The sequence below is a fragment of the Drosophila navojoa genome, chromosome 4 (assembly GCF_054131105.1).
Source record: "Drosophila navojoa isolate 15081-1374.11 chromosome 4, UAZ_NAV_1.0, whole genome shotgun sequence".
In the NCBI taxonomy this organism is placed as follows: domain Eukaryota; kingdom Metazoa; phylum Arthropoda; class Insecta; order Diptera; family Drosophilidae; genus Drosophila; species Drosophila navojoa.
Genome location: NC_142892.1, coordinates 8,435,517 through 8,457,108, shown reverse-complemented (window position 1 = coordinate 8,457,108; position 21,592 = coordinate 8,435,517). Strand labels below are relative to the sequence as shown.

The following is a 21,592-nucleotide window of genomic DNA, read 5'->3' as shown; positions in this document are numbered from 1 at the left end:
TGCACGCATAAAAATCTCAATTTAATTCAATCGATTTGTATTTGCGTGACTCGGGAGCTGCGATAATCCTGGAATACAAATAGCAGATTGCATGCGCTGCCAACTTAAGCTAACGGCAACAAATGCGACGAGTCCTCGCACCAGGCAGGAGCAGCCGAGACTTTCGCCCCACACAGCGAAATTGTCTGATGAATTTGCTCAATTCAAAACGTGACTGACGCAATGATTGTACACGTTACAGCTCCGACTCAGACTTAAAGTGGAAGCCATAACTAAGTGGCACTATGTAAGTGAATAGCAGAGACCAACGACATCTGCCGGCAGAGCACTGTATATGTATATACCTACACATATATGTATGTATCTGTGTGAACTCGTTCACTTAGGCAAACACATGAGTCAAGCTCGCACACACGAGTAGTTGGCACTTTTAAGTCATTTTCTCAATTCGTACTCAATTCGAAATGCGACCATCAACTCGAATGGCCACTCAATCAAACTAAAGAAAAGAATCAGCTGAAGCAGCAGATGTAGCTCCGTTTCTAGACAAGGACTAGTCCTGCTGGTGTCCTCTTGCCTCGGCACTTGCCTCAAGTTTGCGCAGGCAGCACGCGTACAGCAAACATTTCTGACTGTGTTCTTTAAAACAAACCAACGCGAGCACGCTGCATATGACAGAGGCAGCGGGCAGGTGAATATGATTGGCCTGCCAACCGGGACGTGCCCAACTGGAGAGTGGGCATGTCATATGACGTATGGTAGTTAATAAGATAAGGGTATTTAAGTGTGAGGAAAAGTTGAAATTGAGTAGATTTATACACATTTATAGAGGACATTCAACTAATGTGACTCTAAGTAGCTTTAGAGGAATCTTTGCTTACAGTATATGATCAACGCATTGCTGAGTAGCTCTATATATACCAGACAGTTACAATAGCACTGTTAAATAAGTATATGCAGAGCGTATAATTGCTTTAGTTTATATTCCAATTCCATGCCAAACCTTTTTGAGCTTCTTTAAAGAGAACTTAGTCCAGCAACTGCTACTCCCAGCAGTGCCCCACTTGCAGGGTATTCTTCAGTCTGTGCCAGCAAACGGCGTGGGCAGCTCTTAAAGTGCAAGCCAGTCACATCAGCGCTGATTGCACGTTTTGCGGATTTGCCGGCGAATTCGTGACAGACAAAGTGAAGCTTTTGCTAAGCCATTACACGCCTCGTGCCGCGTCGCAAAAATAAAAAAAAAATAAAGAAAATGTTCGAAAAAAAAGGGAAAACGAAAATAAATAACAAAAATTTGTTGTTCTTTTTGTACATTTCAAACTCCATTTGAGGCAGACGTCAAATCGTTGACGCGAAAAGCGCGACATGTGCGAAATCTTTTTCGGCTTTTTGTGCTCTCTCTGCTGCAGATCGATTTTATTTTTGGGGGTTTCGGGGCTTAGCCGGGTCCCGGGCCTAGTTCCGAATGTGCAGGCGTTTGCCATATTGTAAATTATTTAAAAATGATTTATTGTAAGTTTGTTTACACTTTGCCATGCGGTTGCATTTGGCAGCAGCTGTGTGCCGTTGTAAATATTTCATAGCTCGCTCGCTCGCTCACTCGCCCGCTCGGCCGCTTGCAAGCAGCAAGAGCGAAAAACCAGAGCACAAATTCTATTGTGTTTTCATTTGAATTTAATATTTTATATTGCTCTGCAGCCCACAGGAGCAGCAGCAGGCAGAAGAGCTTGATGTGGACTAATATATGGCCAGCCAAGGGAATGCAATTGGATGCACTGCAATTCGGCTGATGTATACCCTATATAGCTGCTGTTTGCAGGGTATCAGAGCAACAACTGCAACAGCTATATCAGAAATTGCAATCGCAATCGCCATTAAGTTTGCCTTCTGCGGTTTGCTGCAGCTGCAAATACGCAAGTGTGGGTGTGTGAGCTAGTATATGTATTTGTGTGCGTGTGTGTGTGTGATTGTTTTTGAGTGTTGTGACATGTCACTTGCATGGCCTGCAATTAAAAGTTTAACTATAAATGCCTACAATGCGGTTTTGACTGTTTGCCAACAAGATGTTGTCCTTGTCATAGATTGTTGTCGTTGTTGTTGTTGTTGTTGTTGCTGTGATTGATTAAGTTTAATAAATAATACAAGACCACATGACACCTGGCAATCAAAGGAGCAGCTAACGAGAAGATAACTTTAAAATATATAGATATATTTATTTCGGGGTCACGTCTCCTCCCTGGCGGCCGATAGACATCAATTGTCAGTCGAAATGACCCAAAACCCAAGCTGGAATTTATGTGCCACATGCGTATCAAATTGTATTTGCCAAAATCATTGCCACAACTATAAATTCAAGTTTTCAGGCCGAAATGCCGATCTGCTGCCCGAACCCAAATATTAACGTACGCAATTAAAATTCGACAGCATCGACAGAAAGAAAGAGAGAAAAGAGAGAAAAAAAGTCTCGGTGCCAAGTGACATTTTGAAACGCCATTTGTGACCCTTTTCCAAGCGATTGAATTGAATCCTGTCTGCCGAGCACAAAATAAAGGGAAGAACATAATAATGTTGAGATGGGAAAGTGCGTGCCGGAAAATGGCAGCAGAAGGCTGAGTGAAATACGAACTGCGTGCTTGCTGTAGATTGCCATTCCAGTTGCCATTGGAGGGCCCTGGGATTACTGCTCCTGATTGGAAAATCTATGATGATCATTAATAAAAACAAGTGGACATTGTCGAAAATGCCAAACAATAACCGAAAGGGCCAGAGACCTACCGGCTCTAATCAGGCTATCACGTGGCCAAATTCGAATGCAGATGCTGCTTATTATCATCGGCCTGTGCTTGAGACTGCTTGAGTGTGTCGAGTCCCTGGTCTTGTATGGCTGCCCGGCATCTTATGCATTATACGCACCACTTCAGTCTTTGTAAATATTATTTTAATATCTTGTCAGCCAACCAGATATGCCCTCACACACACACACACACACACACATACTCACTCTCACACAGGCATGTCCTGAGACTTGGCTTTCTTCGAGACATGAATGCTTTGACTTGTTGTTGGCTCTTAGCTGGTTTCTTGCTGTTTTCATTCCGTTCCAAACTTTGTGCAACAAACAATGCTTCATTATAAGCTTCAGCGGTAAGGCCAGAGGTGATAAGCCCTGCCAGATGCAGGCAGTCAGCCAGCCTTTCTACCCAGCCAGCCAGCCAGCGAAGCAGTCAAAACCAGGCAACTTCTTGTAGAGTAAACTTAATTTTATGTTTTCAGCTTTCGCAGCCTCATACAGCACTTACACACACACACACACACACACACATGACACTTGCTTGTACTTTGTATGAAATTTTACGAATATTTCATATATGAGTTATGTGTATGTGAGTGTGTGCGTCTCTGTGTGTGTGTGTGTGTTTGTGTTGCCTGGCTGTTGTTCTTGTCTTGTCGTGTCGCATCGTATCGCATGTTTTGTCAGCCGAAGTGGCTATGCAAAGACAAACAAACTAAAACAACAACAGCAGGAGCAGCAGCAGCAGCAGCAAGCAGCATCAGCAGGAGGAGGAAGAAGACCAACAACAGCAACAAAAGCATTGCGCAAAAATGTTGTCAATCAACGTTACGGATAACAAGTTACACAAAGACTCACTCTAAAGACAAAGGCTGAAATTTAGCCGAATACCGAAGGGCTCGTAGCTCAAAGGGTTTTCGAATGCCATCACAAAATGCACGCCAATATTCTTAAATTCTTAATCAAGTTTCGTTTAAGCGTTTGGCCGCCATTTAAGATAGTTGTAAACTCGATCAATGATGCATTAACTGGTTTACTTTACTTTAAGTATTCAGCGAGGAGTATCTGAAGTGGAAATGGAGAAAACTTAATATATTTATTTACAGAACAATTAAATTTTCTAGAATTATTAAAGAAACTCAAAATGTATAATTTAATTCTGAATGCAGTTTCGTCTTATTTTAGAAATTAATCATGCGAGCAGTTGATGCACATTCCGATTGAAATGATTTAATGAAGGACATTCAAATTAATCAACGCTGAGCTGTGAATAAAACAAATATGACAGCTGTGCAGTCAAGCCGAACTGAAACAACTCCCGGACACACACACATACATACACACACACACATGTCACAGTAGCCACATTTCAATTTTCGCTGTGTGCCATGTAATTTGCTTGGATAATTTATATGCATGCCGCGCGTATAGAAGACACTCCCACAACAGGTTCATGCACAGGTTCAGGTTGAGACTCGAGTGCGAAATGAAATAAATTTTGCAGCATCATTTAAGCTTAATTAAGACGGCAGCCGCAGCCGCAGCCGGCGAAAGGCAGCATCGCTCGCTGAATGAGGGCGTAGAATGTTGGCAACAAAAGCCGCGCAATGCATTGCGCAGCACATAAATAAATAAGTAACTGAGTGGTTGAGTGGTTAAGTGGTTGCCAACAGTGCCAGCCACCGACGGCGACGCCGCTGTCGCTGTCGCTGTCGACGTCAACGCCAAGGTGCCGACTGCGTGCCACATGCATACTCGAGTGGCAATCAGCGCGCCGTCCAGTTTAGCTTCAATGACAGCCCATCGAGCAGAGCTGCGAGCAGTTGGCTCTGTTCACTGGCGGTATTTCCAGTCGACTCATGTTGCCACGCATAAAACTACTTAGACAATGTCAAAAGGCATCATTATTCATGCTAGCGTGCGCTGTAGCTGTAGCAGTGGCAATCCCCGCACGATTCTCCAGTTTCCATTCTCCATTCTTCGACAGGACAAGCCAATTCCAATCAGAATAGCGCTCGTCATGTTGCATTAGTGGGAAATTAATGGTGCGAGGAGTCGGCCTGAGCCCAATAGCAGCTCAACTATTGACGCCTGATGTTGATTTTTAATTACCCATACACACACACACACGCACAGGCAAACACATGGGCACACCTACATCCAGATGCAGACAGAAGATATCAAAGGCAATGAAGTGTGCCGAAATTGACTACAAATTCAATGCCATAAAACACCCCCAATAAGCAGGCAATTAGTAGGCACCAAATTCATTGAGCTACGGGTTCAAAGTGTTACACATTAGGCATGATTTTAGTGAAACAGGATCAAATTCCACAAAATTACCCAAGTTGCTTGTGGCTGGCAAATTAAGTGACTGCCTTCGGAATACCCTTTGATGCAAAGTCAATGAATCTTCTTCGGGCATTGCCTTCAAGAGCATCTTCAGAGCAGTGCTGCGAAACCTGATGCCGTTATCATACACATAAATATGCCTCCTACTCAGCAGGGTAGACAAAATATGCCAAAAATATAGAGGCATGAAAATTACAAAAGTTTTCTTAATTGCTTCACGCAGTCGTTGCGTCCGTTCCCGTTGCGTTCGTTGTCCTCTCAAATTAAACGCAAGTATGCAAAGTCATTGTATGAAAAGCCCACCAGCCCATCAGCCAGTCAGTGGGCGTGCACAGCCTGCGTAATGATTAAGCAAACACTCAATCACCCCTTCCCAAACAGCACATTCAATGCCATTCCACACACACACATACACACACACACTTCCTCACAGAGGCCTGAAATGAAGCACATTCAGCTGGGGCAATTGAATTTTTTTTTTCTTCTGTTTTTGCCTGCGCATATTGCCCAACAGCTCGACGGCTTGGCTTTAAAGCTGTTGCATGCTTGTCTGGGAGATTTTGCAAAATATGTAGCATACTTTTATGGGCGGCAAAAAAAGAAAGAAGAAGAGATGAGAAGCTCAGCTGCAGTTTTATTAAAAGTGAATGCAATATTTACAGAAAATTTGTGCAATTTTCTGTGCAATGGGTATTAAGCGTATTAAGCTTAAGCGTCTATCGTATGCATGCCACGCCTATGGAGGCGGCAATACATGCATACAAATGCGCGTCATATGCTGGAAACCTTTTGTTTAATGAAGCCGAAGTTGAGAGCGGCCATAGATGTCTCTGTATAAGTAAGTCTGTGCGCGTGTGTGTACGTGTATGTGTGTGTGTGTGTGTGTGAAGGCGTGCATGTGGAAAAACAGCTTTCGAATGAATGCAAGTTTTAATCCTTGAAATATGATTTGAGTGCAAATATTTTGCATAACCATGAGCTCGACTCTTCCATATAGACACACACATGCAGTCACTTGCGGTTTGCCTACATGAGTGTCTGTGTGTGTGTGTGTGTGAGGTTTTTGCCTGCCTCGTGATGTAAGCAGTGACACAATTTCATTTTTCTTGTGCGTGTGTATATGTGTGTGTGTGCGTGTGTGCACTTGTACTTGCCAACCGCAAACACTTCACTCGCCGTGCCTGGGCCAGCCGAACAGCCCCCTGCCCTGACTTCTCCTGCCGCTGCCCAGGGTGGGCGCCATATCCCATTTTCATTCCCAGTGCGTTCATTTTTGCAGCTGCTTGCGGTTTTGAAATGCATTTGCCCCGGCATTCGCTGATGCCCTTTCAGTGGTTCAGTGGCTCAGTGGTTCATTTCTAAATTGAAACTAAAGAGTTGCCAGTGGCTGCCATTGTGGCCACTTGTACACCGTCCAACCACGCTCAACGGTCGACGGCCGACGGCCGACGGCCGACGGTCGGCGGGCAGCTGGCTTAATGAACAAACTTTATCTCTGTCGCACTCTCTAAGCCGATGACAAAAGTCAAGCTGCAGCCTGACGAGGCTGACGAGTGCTGTCAAGATATAAAGTGTGTGGCCATGCAGAGGCTGTGACATTTTGATTTTTTTCTGAATTTTCACCTGATGCGTGCTTCTTATTTATTTTTCACTGTCGCTCGCTGCTAGCAAATGTCGCACGCTGAAAAGTTGCTGCCACAACATTTTTTTGCTCTCTTTTCTGCACTTTTGTCAACGAGTTTTTAATATTTTCTGACGAAAGGCGCAAAAACGCACTCGTACTTGCAAATAGCACGAAAAAACAGTAGAGTTCCTGTAAATGGAGACATATGATATTTCCCAAAACTTGTTGGCTTATGAACTTAAAGGCAAATTCCGAAATATTTTCATTTTTTTCTCCATTTAATTTGTTTTTAACCTAATATGCTTCGTGTAGCCCGCAAAAAAATTGGTTAAAAGTGCATTTATGTGGCTTTCCATAAATATTTTTGTACATCAGCTTTGCATATGACATAAAAAAATGGGAAAAATTCCAACTGTCAAATGAATTATTAAAAACTAGGCTTCGGGGCGTATGCGTGATATTTGTTTACATATTTAAAAGTGCTGCGCAGCATAGCTCTTAATACCTATAAACTGTGTGCACACAAGTAAAATTTGATCAATTTCTAATTAGCCGATGCAAGATATTAATTGAATTTGATTTTGCCCTGGCAACTCGTTGCAGATTTGACAAATGGCGGCGTGCATGGACCCATCGAGGGCTACAACTCGTTGGATGAGCTGGCAACGACGCCGTCAGGACTGGCCACGATTCCCACTGCCGCCTACACGCATCCCAAATGGATGGAGCCGTATTTTGATCCCTCGACGCCCCGCAATGTCACCGCCCTCATGGGCAAATCCGCGTATCTCAGTTGCCGCGTGCGCAATTTGGCCAACAAAACGGTGAGTGCCAACAACTAACAGCTAGCAGCAGCAGCAGCAGCAGCAGCTAGATGGCTAAAACTTTTCGCCTGTTCGTGACGATCCGCTGCAGCCTTTAAAGTTTTTTGACATTACCCGCCCCGCCAACCGGGCGATGTGTGTCGCTGACGCCCATTCAGCCGGCTATCACGCCCACCAACTGTTTGGTTATTCTCAGCTTCGCCCAGCTCGCTCTGGCTGTGCTCGTAATTGTTGACTTCGTTGATTTGCCAACCTGGTCGACAGACGCGTTGCCAAAATGTAATTCCCCTAGCATGACTGCGAAATTTTTAATTAGTTACACGCCCACCCCATTTTGTTGTTGTTGTTGTTGTTTTTTTATATTTTTATTTTTGTTTTGTCTGCGACGTGCCGAGCTGCGTGGGGCTGCGCAAAAGGACCTTTTCTTGATGGCAGCCTAGAGTGGGAGAGGTCGCGTCCTGCGTCCTAAGTCCGTATTAAGTTGTTTTCTTTTTAGAAATTTAGAAATTGTTTCATTCAGTTCTGCTGTAAGCGGCAGACTGTTATTGCAATTGTTTCCTTTGTTTATCTGCTTTAATTGCGCCCTGCCACGTTATGTCATCCATTTAAGAGACAGCCTGCCAAGCCGTAGCTCCCAAGGCAACCTGCTGCTGCCTGTGATCGACTAAGACTGCTAGCTACACTGCTCAACAAATATGTGAGACTGTAAGTTACAGTTATGAAAGCTAAAGGATCTCTCAGCTGGACTAGCTAGAGCTGTTCAATAGATATGCCTCTTGATGGTCTCAACTTAGTTTCTGATGATGATAACGATGATATATGATAATGGCCTTCTTTAAAATATTAATTAGTACCTCGTTTGCTCCTTCGGAATACATATTTGGAGTAAAGTGTAACTTATTAAATGGAATGAAATGTCTGACTGTCAGAGATGCCATCTGTGCGTGACAATTTTTTATCGGCGCTTCTCTCTGAACTTTTTTAATATGCGTAACAGACAAGTTTATGAATAATTAGGCAACGAAAGTGTTGCGCAGTGCGATTAATCATTGGAGTCCCCCAAAGAGCGGCACGTGCCCGCTGCCCGGGGTGCACAGCGGGGCAGTGGCGCGGCCAGGCAGAGCCGGGAGCTGGGTGGCAAAAAGTGCTTGCCGAAAAGATTCGAACGCTCATTAACAAACAATGCGTCGCACGCGGCGCTAAGGCAAACAAACAGGGCTTCAAATGCCAAAAACCAACAAACTTTGAGCACACGCGCTGAACTACCGAGCACTTGACATAAATGCGCCAACGGCAAGAGCAGCCAGCAGTAGGAGTAGTAGCAGTGGCGAGGGAGCTGGAGGGGCAGCGGCAGCAGGAGTTTGTGGCACCCAGAAGTAGTTGCAGCATGCAGCAACTTTTAATTTCTTGGCAACACACAAAAGCGTCGAGTGGAGGGTGCCACACGTCAGCGACTAACTGCTGTGGGCGGTTGGCCCTTTTTGGCTGGCCACGCCCATCGGAACTCACGCCATCACGCTGCCATGCTGCCACTGTCACCCCCTTGCCACAAAACACTTGCAATTGCATTTAAGCGCGAAATTATTTAAACAATTTCGTGAAAATTGCACTCGCCACACGCGTCAACAGCACTTGGCGCAGTCCGAGCCGAGAAAACCAAACAACAAACCGAAACGAGCTCAGCAGGACATGTTGGGTGCAGATTTGATGGGTGTGTGTGTGTGCTTAAAGGGGGGTGAGTAACAAGTCTGTGTGTGTGTGTTGCTGCTAATATGCCAGAGACTGGGCATTGAGGCAAAGGGGAGCTGCGTGCACTGGGACATTGTCAGGCGATGCGTGTTTTGTTGCAGTTGCTGCTGCTGCTGCTGCTGCTGTTGTTGTTGTTGTTGTTGTTGCTGATGGAGCACAGCGTGCACTTGTTAATTACACTTTAATTTGTTGCGTAAAATGTTTGTTTAATGGCAGCCCCTTGTCGACATGTTTTTCACACTTTTATACACTCATTGCGGTCCACATGCGTCCCTCAAAGCTGCCGAAGCGACAGTCCGCCAAGTGGCTCCGGCTTGTTCGATGTGTGTGTGAGGCTTGTCATTGTTTAGTGTGCAACAACATTTCGTATAATTAAACGCACGCACCAAAATGTGCCACGCCCCGCGTGCGGGGCGAACTGCAGGCAACATTTTGTAAGTTTTTGAAGCACAGCAACTGGCAACTGCGATAATTTTGCATTTGCATTTGACTTAATAAGTTGTGCATATCAAGTGTCAGACAGAGGCAGCGACAGAGACAGAGATAGAGAGAGAGCGAGAGAGAGATAGAGAGAGATAGAGCGCAATGCTGTTTAGCATTAAGCTTACAAAGTTGTAACTCAGCGCTGCAAGTACTTAAAAAGTTTGTTATAATTAAGCCAAAGCTAAAAACAACTCAAAACTCACCAGCAGCAAAAGAGCCAAAAAAGCAACAACTGTTTCAAGCGCACTCTCGGCATGCCCGTGCCCAGATTCATCAAGGACCACGACACGGCCATAAACTTGCCGTAGCCAAACAACAACGGCGGCAGCAGGAGCAGCAGCAACAACAAGCTCACGTTGCGTATACGTCATGTGTGCCATCAACTTGGATGAGATACGCGTCCATTAACAATGAGAGAATACGCCATGGCTGCTGATTAATCGCTGAAGGACATCCATCCGGCTCACACACGCACACACATGCACACACACACACAGTCCGAAAAGAAAAGGATATTGAAGAACCCTGCGAAACCCTTGCGCATTTCACTCGATTTTGATTACACTGCGACAGCAATTCGCTTTTCAATTGCTGCATTTTTAATGCCAGCTTTTTACCTCTGGCCATAAACAAAAAGATTTTGGGGCTGTTATACCCAGCCTTTTGTCTGGCGGCTAGAATGGGGTATGTCGATTATAGAAATGGCAGAGTGGCAGAGAAACATTGGGCAATATCCATTTAAAATTTCCCCTTGATCAAATAAGTCACCCCGTTTCGATTATCTTTGCTTTCGTTTCTTTTCGACCATAAAACATTTCCTGCCCCCTCGGATTGCCCACACTGAGATATCGAGTACTTCATTTGATTGACATTTCGTGCAATATCTTTGTTTGCTTGCTTTTCGTTTTTTCCATGCAGGTATCCTGGATACGGCATCGGGACATACACATATTGACAGTGGGCTCCTATACGTACACGTCCGATCAGAGGTTTCAGGCCACACATCATCAGGACACCGACGACTGGACGCTGCAGATAAAATGGGCCCAGAAGCGAGATGCGGGCATGTACGAGTGCCAGATATCAACCCAGCCCGTTCGCAGTTATTTTGTACGTCTAAATGTTGTCGGTGAGTACGAATGCGAGTGCGAGCATGAGTCTGAGCAGGTGAAGACAACGATTACGCTTGTGTGTGGCGAGCATCGGCTCAGCATAGGCATTGACATTGGCGGCGACAGGGACAGCGACAGGGACGGCGGCGGTGCCTCTGGCTCTCGCTTTGGCTTCATAAAATAAAAAAATCAACCATTTGTCGCAAATAACAAAGCCAAAGGACACTCGCGCCATGAAGGCAAGCAAAAAAGTTGTTGAGCAAATAAATTACATACAGCAAACGAGTGAGCAACACGCACGGCCCAAAGACGCAGCGACGAAGACGACGCCGAGCATAAGGATGAGCACGACGATGAGGCGGAGAATGAGGATGCGAATGGGCACAATGTCGAGTGGCAAGGCGATGGAACGTCGAGGACTTGCTTTTTATACGACAATAATTTCATTTTATCTTGTAGTTTATTATTCTACAGTGTCAGCCAGGCTAGCAGAGCTCGAGCCTCCTACCTATGCGGCCGGCCCGTCAGCTTTGCCCGTGTCTGACTCGTTTTAACAGCATTTCTTTTTCCTATGCCCCTCACCCCCCTCTCTACACACAGCCTCATCTCGTTTCTCTTTCCACTTTTATTTTTTTCGGTGACTCGTCTGCTGTTTTTCATTGGTGTTTCCTGTTGACAGTGCCAACGGCGACCATACTTGGCGGACCTGACCTTCATGTTGATAAAGGCAGCACCATAAATCTCACTTGCACTGTGAAGTTCAGCCCCGAGCCGCCGGCCTACATATTCTGGTACCATCACGAGGAGGTAATTAAACTTTATTGTAACAATTGTACCGAAAATTTGGTTTCTTCTCTTTGTTTTTCTCCTATTCTATTTTTATCATTTTCTGTTTTATGTGCCAATGTGACAGTCAGCCTAGCTGACAGTTCAACTAGTTGTTAAAACAAATGAAATATGCCTGAGACACATTTTTAATTACATACTTGCTAGAATTGAATTACAATTTATTTTCACCGATAAATTATTTGTTTCTGCCCCGCCTCAGCCCTATGGCATCGCTGCACTGCAACTTCAATCAGAAAAGTTATCGCTTCACCGCATCTGCACTGCCTGCCGATGACATAATTTAAAGTGACAGTCGCTGATTTTACTTTCCGAGTGGTTTCAATGTGCAAATGAACACAGTTGCATGTGGCAAGTGGACAAAAAGTGGGTCAATGGCGCTGCAGTGCGAATATCAGCTGAACATGAAAAACATGAAAACAACAGCCTGCTCATCCAGGTGGTTGCATTATCCTTGGTCGCCTCGCCCTGTTGTCCGACAATTAGTTGTGTTAGTTGCAAGCGATTTAAATAGCATAAACAGCCTGGCTAATTGCGCGGCATTAAAAGCGCTTAAAGCGCTCCATGAGCAGGGTCACTCACAGCAAGAGAGAGACAGAGAGAGAGTGAGAGAGAGGGATTGAGAGTCCTAGACGTGGTCGTTATAGTGCCCAGCTAATTGCAATGCAAATGCCAAGCGAAACAGCGACGAAAAATGGAGTAAAAAAAATAAAAAGAGAAAATGTGACTTGGGCCAAAGGCAAAGAGAAGGCGCTTGTGCTGGCAACGTGTTAAAAAGTGCACAAATCCTGCTGCCAACTGCTGTTGCAGTTGCTGCTGCTGCCGCTGCCGCTGCCTCTGCCGCTGCTCCCGCCTCTGCTGCTGCTCACTTCTGGCTGGCACTTGTACTTCTGGAATTTTCTAATTAAAATCCTTGCAGAGCCACGCGCCACAATTGTGTGCCTCTGGCAGGTGGCCTTACAAGAATGTGAGTGTGTGTGAGTGTGTGTGTGTGTGTGGTGTGGCATGTGTGTTGGGTGTGTGTGTGCAGCCACAACCTTAGCCCAAGTCGAGCGTCCTCGCCCAGCCTGCACAGGGATTATTTACGATCCATGCAAATTTGCTGTTAATTAGTTTAATGGATGGATAAACTTAGTTGATGCACTTGCCGCTGCCAGGCGCTGCGCTTAAATGTATGCAACACTTTTTTCGTTCGCGCACATCCGCTCGCTAATTGTAATTAACGTGTTACATATTTCCTCTCTCGGTGTTGGCTCGCCTGACTCTCGCTTCCCTTGCTTCGCTGGCGTTTCCGCATTGGCTTCTGGCATATGTCCGTCCGCAACGAGGGTCGGCCATAAGTTGGCTGCGCATTATGACATGGTCATGGAGTAATTAAAACTAAGCTTAAGTCCAGCTTACGCTGTAACTTCTCGAGCGGCCCTCGCTGTCAGCACTTGTAATATGCAGAGCGCTTAAGTGTGCGGTCGGCGAAAGTTTCCTGAACTGTTGAGTGGACTTAGCCAGCTATTAGCTGGCTGTCAGCCTCGGCACCAGTGCACTGGCAGCTGCTGTTCCGACAGCAGGACAGACTTTTATGTACATTTAACTGCTTTGGTTTTTTGTTATGCTCGATTATTGTGCTGCCAAGTGCCACATAAATCGGATATATGCGCATTTTTAGTATTTTACTTTTATTTGCCTCTGTTCTGTTGTGTGTGTGCTCCAAACATCTGCAGCTCTCCAATGGGGTAGTAAAATTGTAAATTTTTGATGCAGCCGCTTCTGTAGCAAAATATTATTCCAATTCACGTGGACAGTGGGGAGGGCGGTGTCAGTTGCCGTTTGGCATTTACCAGTATGTCAGCTCGTCTGTCTGTCTGTCTGTCTGTCTGTCTGCCTGACAGCATGTCTGTCAGGGTAAGCCGTCGCTTTCATTAACCAATTTGCGCTGAACAATAGCAGCAACAGCAACAAAAAAACAACTACAACCACAGGCATTATAATACAAATACGAAATTTATGCTGATAGCGCCGACAGCAATGGACTATAATGGCAACCAGACTTTTGTTAGTTGCCACCCTCCCCGGCCCCTTCATCTGCTCCCTGCCCCGATTCGCGCCGATAGGCAAACTTTTTACTTGCCTGTGCAAAAGTTGTTAAGCCAAAGTTTCGGGCATTGTCATTGTTTTTTTTATTTTTTTTTATGTGTCTATCCACAGTTTCATACCTACAGCCATACGCCGTATGCTTTAACCGTGGCCATAGAAACAGCTGCATGTACGTTTCCCTATCGTCATCATTATCGGCGACGCCAACTTTTCTTTCATTTTTCATATTATTGCAAATGCCGTCGATTAGTTGAGATTAGACAGCAAATTATGCGCCCGCCGCCCCCGCGTCCACAATGCCACACTGCCCCTCCAGCCCGCTCTGTCAGCCAATGGAGCGCTGCTAATATACTACAGCTGCTCATTTCCTCTGGCTCTGTTGTTGGCTCCATTTTCTTGTCGCTGTCAGCGACATGATGTGTTAATGTCAGCTACTTGCTCTGCTCTTTTCCGTCAATTCTCTCTCTATCTATCTCTGTTCAATCTGGCCTTGCTCTCTGAACTTGCCCCGTGTATCGGTATTGATACTGGTAAATTATTCTGGTATTTGTTTTTGTCAGCGCTTTGAGCATCTGGTCCACTTGCCGACTCAACATGCATCTGGATTTGGCTGCTGGAAGTCGACAGACGACAGTCGACATTTGACTCTTGCCCTGCTGTTTACCCCCTATGCCCTAATCGATAATGAAGTTGACTTTGATGGCGGTTGCCATCGGTCGCACAAAAGGCCATCGTCATAATGAGCTCTTAGTCCAAATGAGCCCGAGTCAGGCGCTCGCCCACTTGATTAGCATAATTTTTGCAGCCAACTAACTATAAGTGGCGCCCACTCTGTCTGCTGTCTGCTGTCTGCTCACGTCACTCTCGCTCTCCCCTGGGAGCTAAAGAGCCTTTAAGTCAACTTTAATCATGCGCGCCGTTATCAAATTCCAATTAAAATCGCAATTTTAAACGCATTTTCATCTGATAGGCGACAGCAGCAAGTAGGGGGCAGAGGGGGGCAGATGACTGAACAGTAAACAAGACTCACTGACATGTCGCTGATTTGTAATGTCAGTCAAGCGCAGCTGTTGCTACACTCCCCACACACACACACAGTCGGCTGCCCCGCCACCCACTGCTGTCACACGCATTTGAAAATTACAACAAAAATTTAATGCGAAATTCAAGCATACGCGTTAAAAAACACACTCTCGAAAAAAAAACAAAGTGAGCGGCACTCGCTTATTATTATTTGCCAGCACCCATCTCTCCATCAGCATAAAAAAAAGTACATTTGCTGCTCCTCAGCCATTGTTCTCACATTATGTTTGACTGCTCAGAGCGGGCGGAGCACCCACTCTGCCCTGCTCTGCTCTGCTCTGCCTACACTCACTCACTAACCGGGCCTCTCGGCGTAATGCTCTTCCATTTGCAGGTCATTAATTATGATTCATCAAGAGGCGGCGTGTCGGTAATTACCGAAAAGGGCGATGTGACAACCTCATTTCTGCTCATACAGAATGCAGATCTGGCCGATTCCGGCAAATACTCGTGCTCCCCCTCCAACGCAGATGTTGCCAGTGTGCGTGTGCATGTTCTAAATGGTAAGTACCTACCGACATAGCCCGACTACAACGACGACTGCTGTGAGTGCAGCTCACACACACCAACGCACCGACACCCGCCCACACACACACACAGACGCACGCACTCACACAGATTTTAACGCTAATGTATGTACGTGCAGCTACTGTCTGTGCGCTGTGCAAGAAAAAAGTGTTGCATGCTTCTAGGCGCCGCTCGTAACAGCACAGCAAAGCCTGGCACAGTGTGGGATGTGTGCGACTGACTATAAACGTTGTGTGAGTGCTGCAAAGTGATTGATTACCTTGGCATATATGCGATACAGTGATTGCACAAAGATGGGGCTTATTAGCGAAAACTATCGAATGGCTTAAAGACAAGACTATCCCAGCTGCAGACTCTCTGTTATCATTATATTTTACATATTTAAACATTTTTCTTTTTGTTACTCGATTAGAGGGTATTCAGAAGCCCGCATTGAAAGCGGTAAACACTTTACATGAAGTGGCATGAAGTAGCAGCCGAGGCAGCTGTTGTCATGCTGCATGCCTCTGTCGCTGATGTTTTTGGCATTTTAGCAAATTTGTGCGCAATTTCCAATGGCGCAGAGGCGTAGGGCCGGGACGAGAGGGGGCCGCAATGGACACACAATGTTTTTGGGCCCAGGGCCATGGGCAACGGTGCATATAGATCCATGACAGCACAGCGGCAACCGCAACGGTGGGTCATTTTATGAAGTCACAATTGCGTGCGACGGTGTTGCATGCACTTGTCATGTGATTGACGTTGCCGCGAGCTAAGTGGCAAGTCGTGCCAAGCGTTAAGCGCGCCAGCCGCCAGACGGCAAGCGGCAATTGAAACGGCCAAAGACAATAGATACAAATCAGCTTAAGGCAGAATGGGCGGATGCGAATGCTGTTGTTGTTGTTGTTGGTGGTGGTGCTGCCACAAAACACGACTTCCGCTTTCAATTTGGCACAGTTCCGACATCTTGTGGCAGCCAGCTGGCCAGCTCGCCGCACATCTATAAATTGTGCAAGACGCCTGTTCAATTCGTTTGATTTCCACCCGGACTGGCCGCAAAGAACTGCAGCGCATAAATGGCCAGAGAAGAGCAGCAGCAGCAACAGCAGCAGAGAGCGAGGCAGCCAAGATGTGGGGCAGCAATATAGATGTTGCCCCAGGCGCCAGTTGTTGCTTGTTTTTGGGCACAAATGAAACACATAATCGCATCAATTATGAGCAAATTAATTAGCACAGTGCGGTTAATTGGCGAGGACGACGACGGCGACGACGATGGCGAACAGACGAAGACGAAGACGAGCAGCAGCCACAGGCCAGCCAAGTGAGTGGCAGGGCTGATGGCGTAGTGGCCATTTGGGGCGAGATCGTATGCGGATGCGAGCGACGTTAACAAATTGCAATCGGGACCTGGAATGGCTGGCAAGGAATTGTTGCAATTTGCCAGTATAATCGCTGTCGATTGGCGTGGATTTGACACAGTTAAAATAAATTACGTAATTGTGAAGGGAAAGCAACAACAGCAACGTCAACACAAATACAAACAGCAACAGCAACAACAACAACAACATCGAGTAAAACCACAGAACAATACAATGCCAGTGACAGCACACAGAATGGCATGCAATTTAAGCCGGTGCACACAGCTGGCAATGGGCTTGGCCTGAGGTTAGAGTCTCGATGCCCTCCATGCCATGAGAACGGGCCCGGCCCCGGTCTGCCCAGCTGGCACGTTTTTCAATCATGCTAACGGCGCCTGGGTGACCAAAGCCGACCAGCTCGCCTTCAGCCCTCAGCCTGGCTGGCCGCAGGCCGCAAATGGACCGCAAATGGCAGCGTGCGGAAATCCATGCTGCAGCTATTGTAAACGTTTGCCAGCCATTATGCATGAATGCATAGAAATACGTAGTGTCACACTTATACCACACCCCTCACCTTTGGTCCTGCTCCTGCCACTGCCCACTCGCCTGCAGGTGCAGCTGGGCGGTAACAAAATAATGAAGTGGCTGGCAGTGCAAACGACCTGGCCCACAGGCCACACTTTTCACTCTTCCAATCGCAAATACCACACAAAAATACTCGATGCACTCGCAGTACATGGAAATGAATATACTCTGCCCGAGCTATCAGCTAAAGGTTGGGATTAGGCTTATTTCGAATTAACTTGAATGAAAATGTAATTTCTATCTTGATAGCCAAATGTATTTCATGTCTAAATATTTCATTACAATTTTCCTTTAGAAGAATTTTAAAATTATTCCGTCTGCAGTCATATCTGTGTAGCTTCAGACAGTTTTAAGTTTGCGTTCAGCTACATCAGATATGAAATAGAAAAATGTAATTTAAAGATTTTTATTTAATTTTCATATTAATATATGCAGAGCCAGCCAAGACTTTTCTAATAAAAAAAAAAATAATAATACTCTATTCAAATATGCAAATTTTGTATGCCAAACGTGCGATGTTATCTCTTGTTGCTGTTGCTGTTGATGTTGCTGCTTCTGTTGCTGCTGTTGCTGTCCTCTTGATTGACACCACAACCAATGGCATTTCATGGCTAAGTCGATGACTAACAACAGCAAAATCTGGCTAACCCTCAAAAGCTGGTCCACAGTAGTGGGGGATGACTCTCTCTCTCTCTCTCTGTACCTCTCTCTCTCTCTCTCTTTGTGCGTGTGGGTGTATGGATTTTTGGGTAACAATGTGGCTGCGATTGCTGACAGCCACTACAATTCACGCGTTAATGGCATCAGTAGCGACAGCAGCAAAAACAACAACAACAACAGAAGCAACATGGGGGAAGGCAGAAGAAGGGGCACGACAAGGGCAACCCACAAGTTGTGACAGGCAAACAAAACGGAGCCTTCTCTTTGACCAACGTGCAACGTGGACGTGGCCTAACTTGTTAGCCATGACTAACACATACGCATACACACATGCCGTTCATGTCACTACGCAGTTGGCATAACAAACTGCAACAGATAGGAAAACAGAGGGGAGAGACAGAGAGAGAGAGAGAGATAGATTGAAGGGGCCAACAGACAGCGAACGTTATGGCATTTTTGGGAGTCGTGAGGCATGCTACACGCTTATTGACCCACAAAGTTATGCGTAGCGTTCGCATGGAGTGGAGCGTATTGAACCGTTGACACAAAGCCAATGCATGCAAGCGTATCAATAGTATGGAAATGGCCAACTGACAACCTATCTACGTCACTCACTACCTATCTCTCTCTCTCTAGCTAACCACCCTACCTATCTCTCTCTCTCTCTCTCATGTCCGTCTGGCTCAGCCAAGTTAGCCTGCAGCTGTTTCATTTGCAGTCAATCTGCGTGTAGAGCTTTGCCGTTTGAATTCAAATGCTGCTCGTGAGCTGCAAAGGTCTCTCGTTGCTTCTTACACTGTGCTACACAGGCGCATTTCTATTCACTATCGATCAAGCTTAACCGAGTTTCTTGCGCATTTTTAAATAACCGTTGCAAGGCTGCCCTGCGAAATATTTTCTGATTCAATTTCTTTGCCTTTTGCTCAAAATTCCCAGCATATTTACTTACTATATTTAATTTGTGTTCATTGAATCGTTCTTAATCTGATTTTGACTGGATTCGCAAGCTGCAACATTTTTTCCATTAAAATAAAGTGGTTCGCCTAATTTCTAATGGGTTTTTAAGCATAATTCAAAAACTTTTCTCTAGTGATTATATGAGATTTATTTGCGTTTGTTGTTTGTTTGGCGAATGCTATGCAAATAGATTCACAACTAGTCCAAAATGGCTTTAACTAAAGCTGGAACCGCAAACAAAAAACAACATCGACATTTTAATGAAGCGCAAAATAAACAAAAAGTTTTTCAATGCCGTTTGAATTGCGTGATTAAATGGAGTTGCCAACCACTGTGCGTTGGTCGGGCCACCTGTCTGGCTCGCAAACAACAACAGGTGAGGGTGTATGCGGGCAATCGACTGTTGAATTCAGTTAGCGCTTGCTTTCACTCGCTTAAATCGCTGTGACGGCTCTTCAATTTGGCTTCAAATTGAGCATAATGAAAACTTGCAGCACGGCATTTTTGCTGCCTGCTCCTGCCTGTTGGCATAGTGCGTGCTCCATTCAATTAATGTCCTTGCTATTTTAGTAGTTTGGCGCATGTGGCAGCTGTTGCGGTTATTTGTAAGCTGGGATCCTCGCTCGATTTCATATTGATATTTGTGTGACAGGGCATAAAGTCTTTGCCGGGGCGTAGTTTACACTTGAGAAATCAAACGAAAGCCCCTGACCGAATACATATAACATTCGATGGCAATCAGACCCAGAACAAATGTCCTGCCAGCTGCTGCTGCCGCTGCCGCTGCCGCTGCCCCAGCCAGCAACAACAAAAGTTCAACTTTCGATTTATTTTTGTCAGTTTGAAATTCCTTGGCTATTTGTGTAGCGCTTTTGTTGTCGCACAGCGTTTCCTGTGTCCTGGCTTAAGAGCCACTCCAGCTACTACTGCAGCACCTGCAATAAGACCAAGGGCTCGCCACGCTCATCAAATGCCAAATGCCAAGGAGCCATCGGAGCCGCAAAGCCTTGACCTGCCTACTAAGACAACGGACTCACGGCAAGCAGCAGCAGCCTCAGCAGGAGGAGCAGCATCAGCAGGAGGAGTACAGCAGTCAGTCCAGCTCTCATGGCTCGCTGCACGTATCGAAGTCACTGGCTGCTACACTTGAGCCACACGGCCAAACACACAAATCCTTTGGCCAACTTTAGCTTCGCTTGCAACCTTGTCTCGGTATGTGTGTGTGTGTGTGTCTCTCTGTGTGGGGATTAGCTTTGTATTTTGTCACAGGAAATTACATTTCGCCTTAAGGATGCCAGAGCGCAAAAATTTCGCTTCATTGTTTGCCCCAGTGTGTGTGGGCGTGTGGGTGAGCGTGTGAGTGGCCAGTGGCTGTGTGGGAGGGGAGGTCGCAGTCCAAAATAAGGTGCATGTCCTGTGCGACGCTTAAGGATTGCCACTATGACTACGACTACGACTTCGACTACGACTATGTTGTCGTTCTATCTAATCGTGTGTACGTGTACAAATGTCGTTGTGTGAGCTCAGGCCCGTTCCGCTCCACTCCGGTTGGGAGCCAACTGGCCAACATCCTTTTATCTGCAGCAAACGTAACTTTGGCTCCATTAGTATTTACACTACAACTTCCAGTTGGCATACATGCATGCACAGGTAATAAACACACGCACGCACACACACACACGTACAAATTCAACACTTCCTGTGTGTGCCCCAGTGTCAGCTCACGTGGCTACATCTCCTGGGCCAAATAACGGCATGTTCCAGCTAGCTGATCTAGAGACAACTAAACTTCGTTCAGCACTTAGCTCCAGCATCAGCATCAAAGCATCAGAGTCGCATTGCGTTGTGTGCGTGTATATTTAAATGACTCAGATGCCTCCGTGTTGATAGACGCCAAATAAGAAATACACTGCCCGAGAGCAGCTGCACTTTAATTCAGATGTGCGCCACCTGATAGCTGAGCAAATTGGCTCTGGGACTGGGATAAGAACCGAGCCAAAGGAGTGTGTGGACTGTGGAATGTGAGGAAATCCATTTTAATTACATTGCTGCATTGGAATTTCGAATGGCGAGCGAAATACGATGGCATACAGTGTATTTTAAAATCCCGTTGAGTTATTAATTAATTACGACAAATGGACCTACAATGAAGGAGCTGAGGCTTGAGCCCAAAAGTGGGGGATTATTCCAGTGGCGGAAGCTAAGTTGAAGCGTGGGTTAAATATGCAGGAATTTAAAGCAATCAATTGAAATTGAATTACTTGAGGAAAAGAGGCTAAGAAACACGAATTCCTGGAATAATATGGATAATTATAAAGCAGAGCTGGCTTATGGCTTTAAATTTAATCATATTACGCTTTGCATATCCAAACTTAGACTCTGCTTCCCTTCTGCCAACTTATTGTAAACAGTAAATACTATCTTAGCATGCTATCATGTTTTCTTTGAGTGTATCATGCACTGCAGAAGCTCTGGCTAAAAACTTTGGCCACAAGTTATGATAACATAGCCGTGAGCGCCTATGCCACAGTCAAGCTGCCTAGGCCACCGCCGCTTCCTCCCGCTGTTCA

The 21,592-nt window shown here is 45.8% G+C and overlaps 1 protein-coding gene across 2 annotated transcripts in view; it reads left to right on the top strand.

Annotated features, from left to right (window-relative positions):
- The window catches only part of dpr6 (defective proboscis extension response 6), a 91,487-nt gene that overhangs the window by 49,652 nt on the left and 20,243 nt on the right, over positions 1–21,592 (top strand). For both annotated transcript variants that reach the window (XM_089258940.1, XM_018100781.3), the window contains exons 3-6: positions 7,371–7,591; positions 10,742–10,952; positions 11,615–11,742; positions 15,290–15,458. In XM_089258940.1, the coding sequence (XP_089115066.1) occupies positions 7,371–7,591; positions 10,742–10,952; positions 11,615–11,742; positions 15,290–15,458 (729 nt within the window). The remainder of the gene's footprint in view (positions 1–7,370; positions 7,592–10,741; positions 10,953–11,614; positions 11,743–15,289; positions 15,459–21,592) is intronic.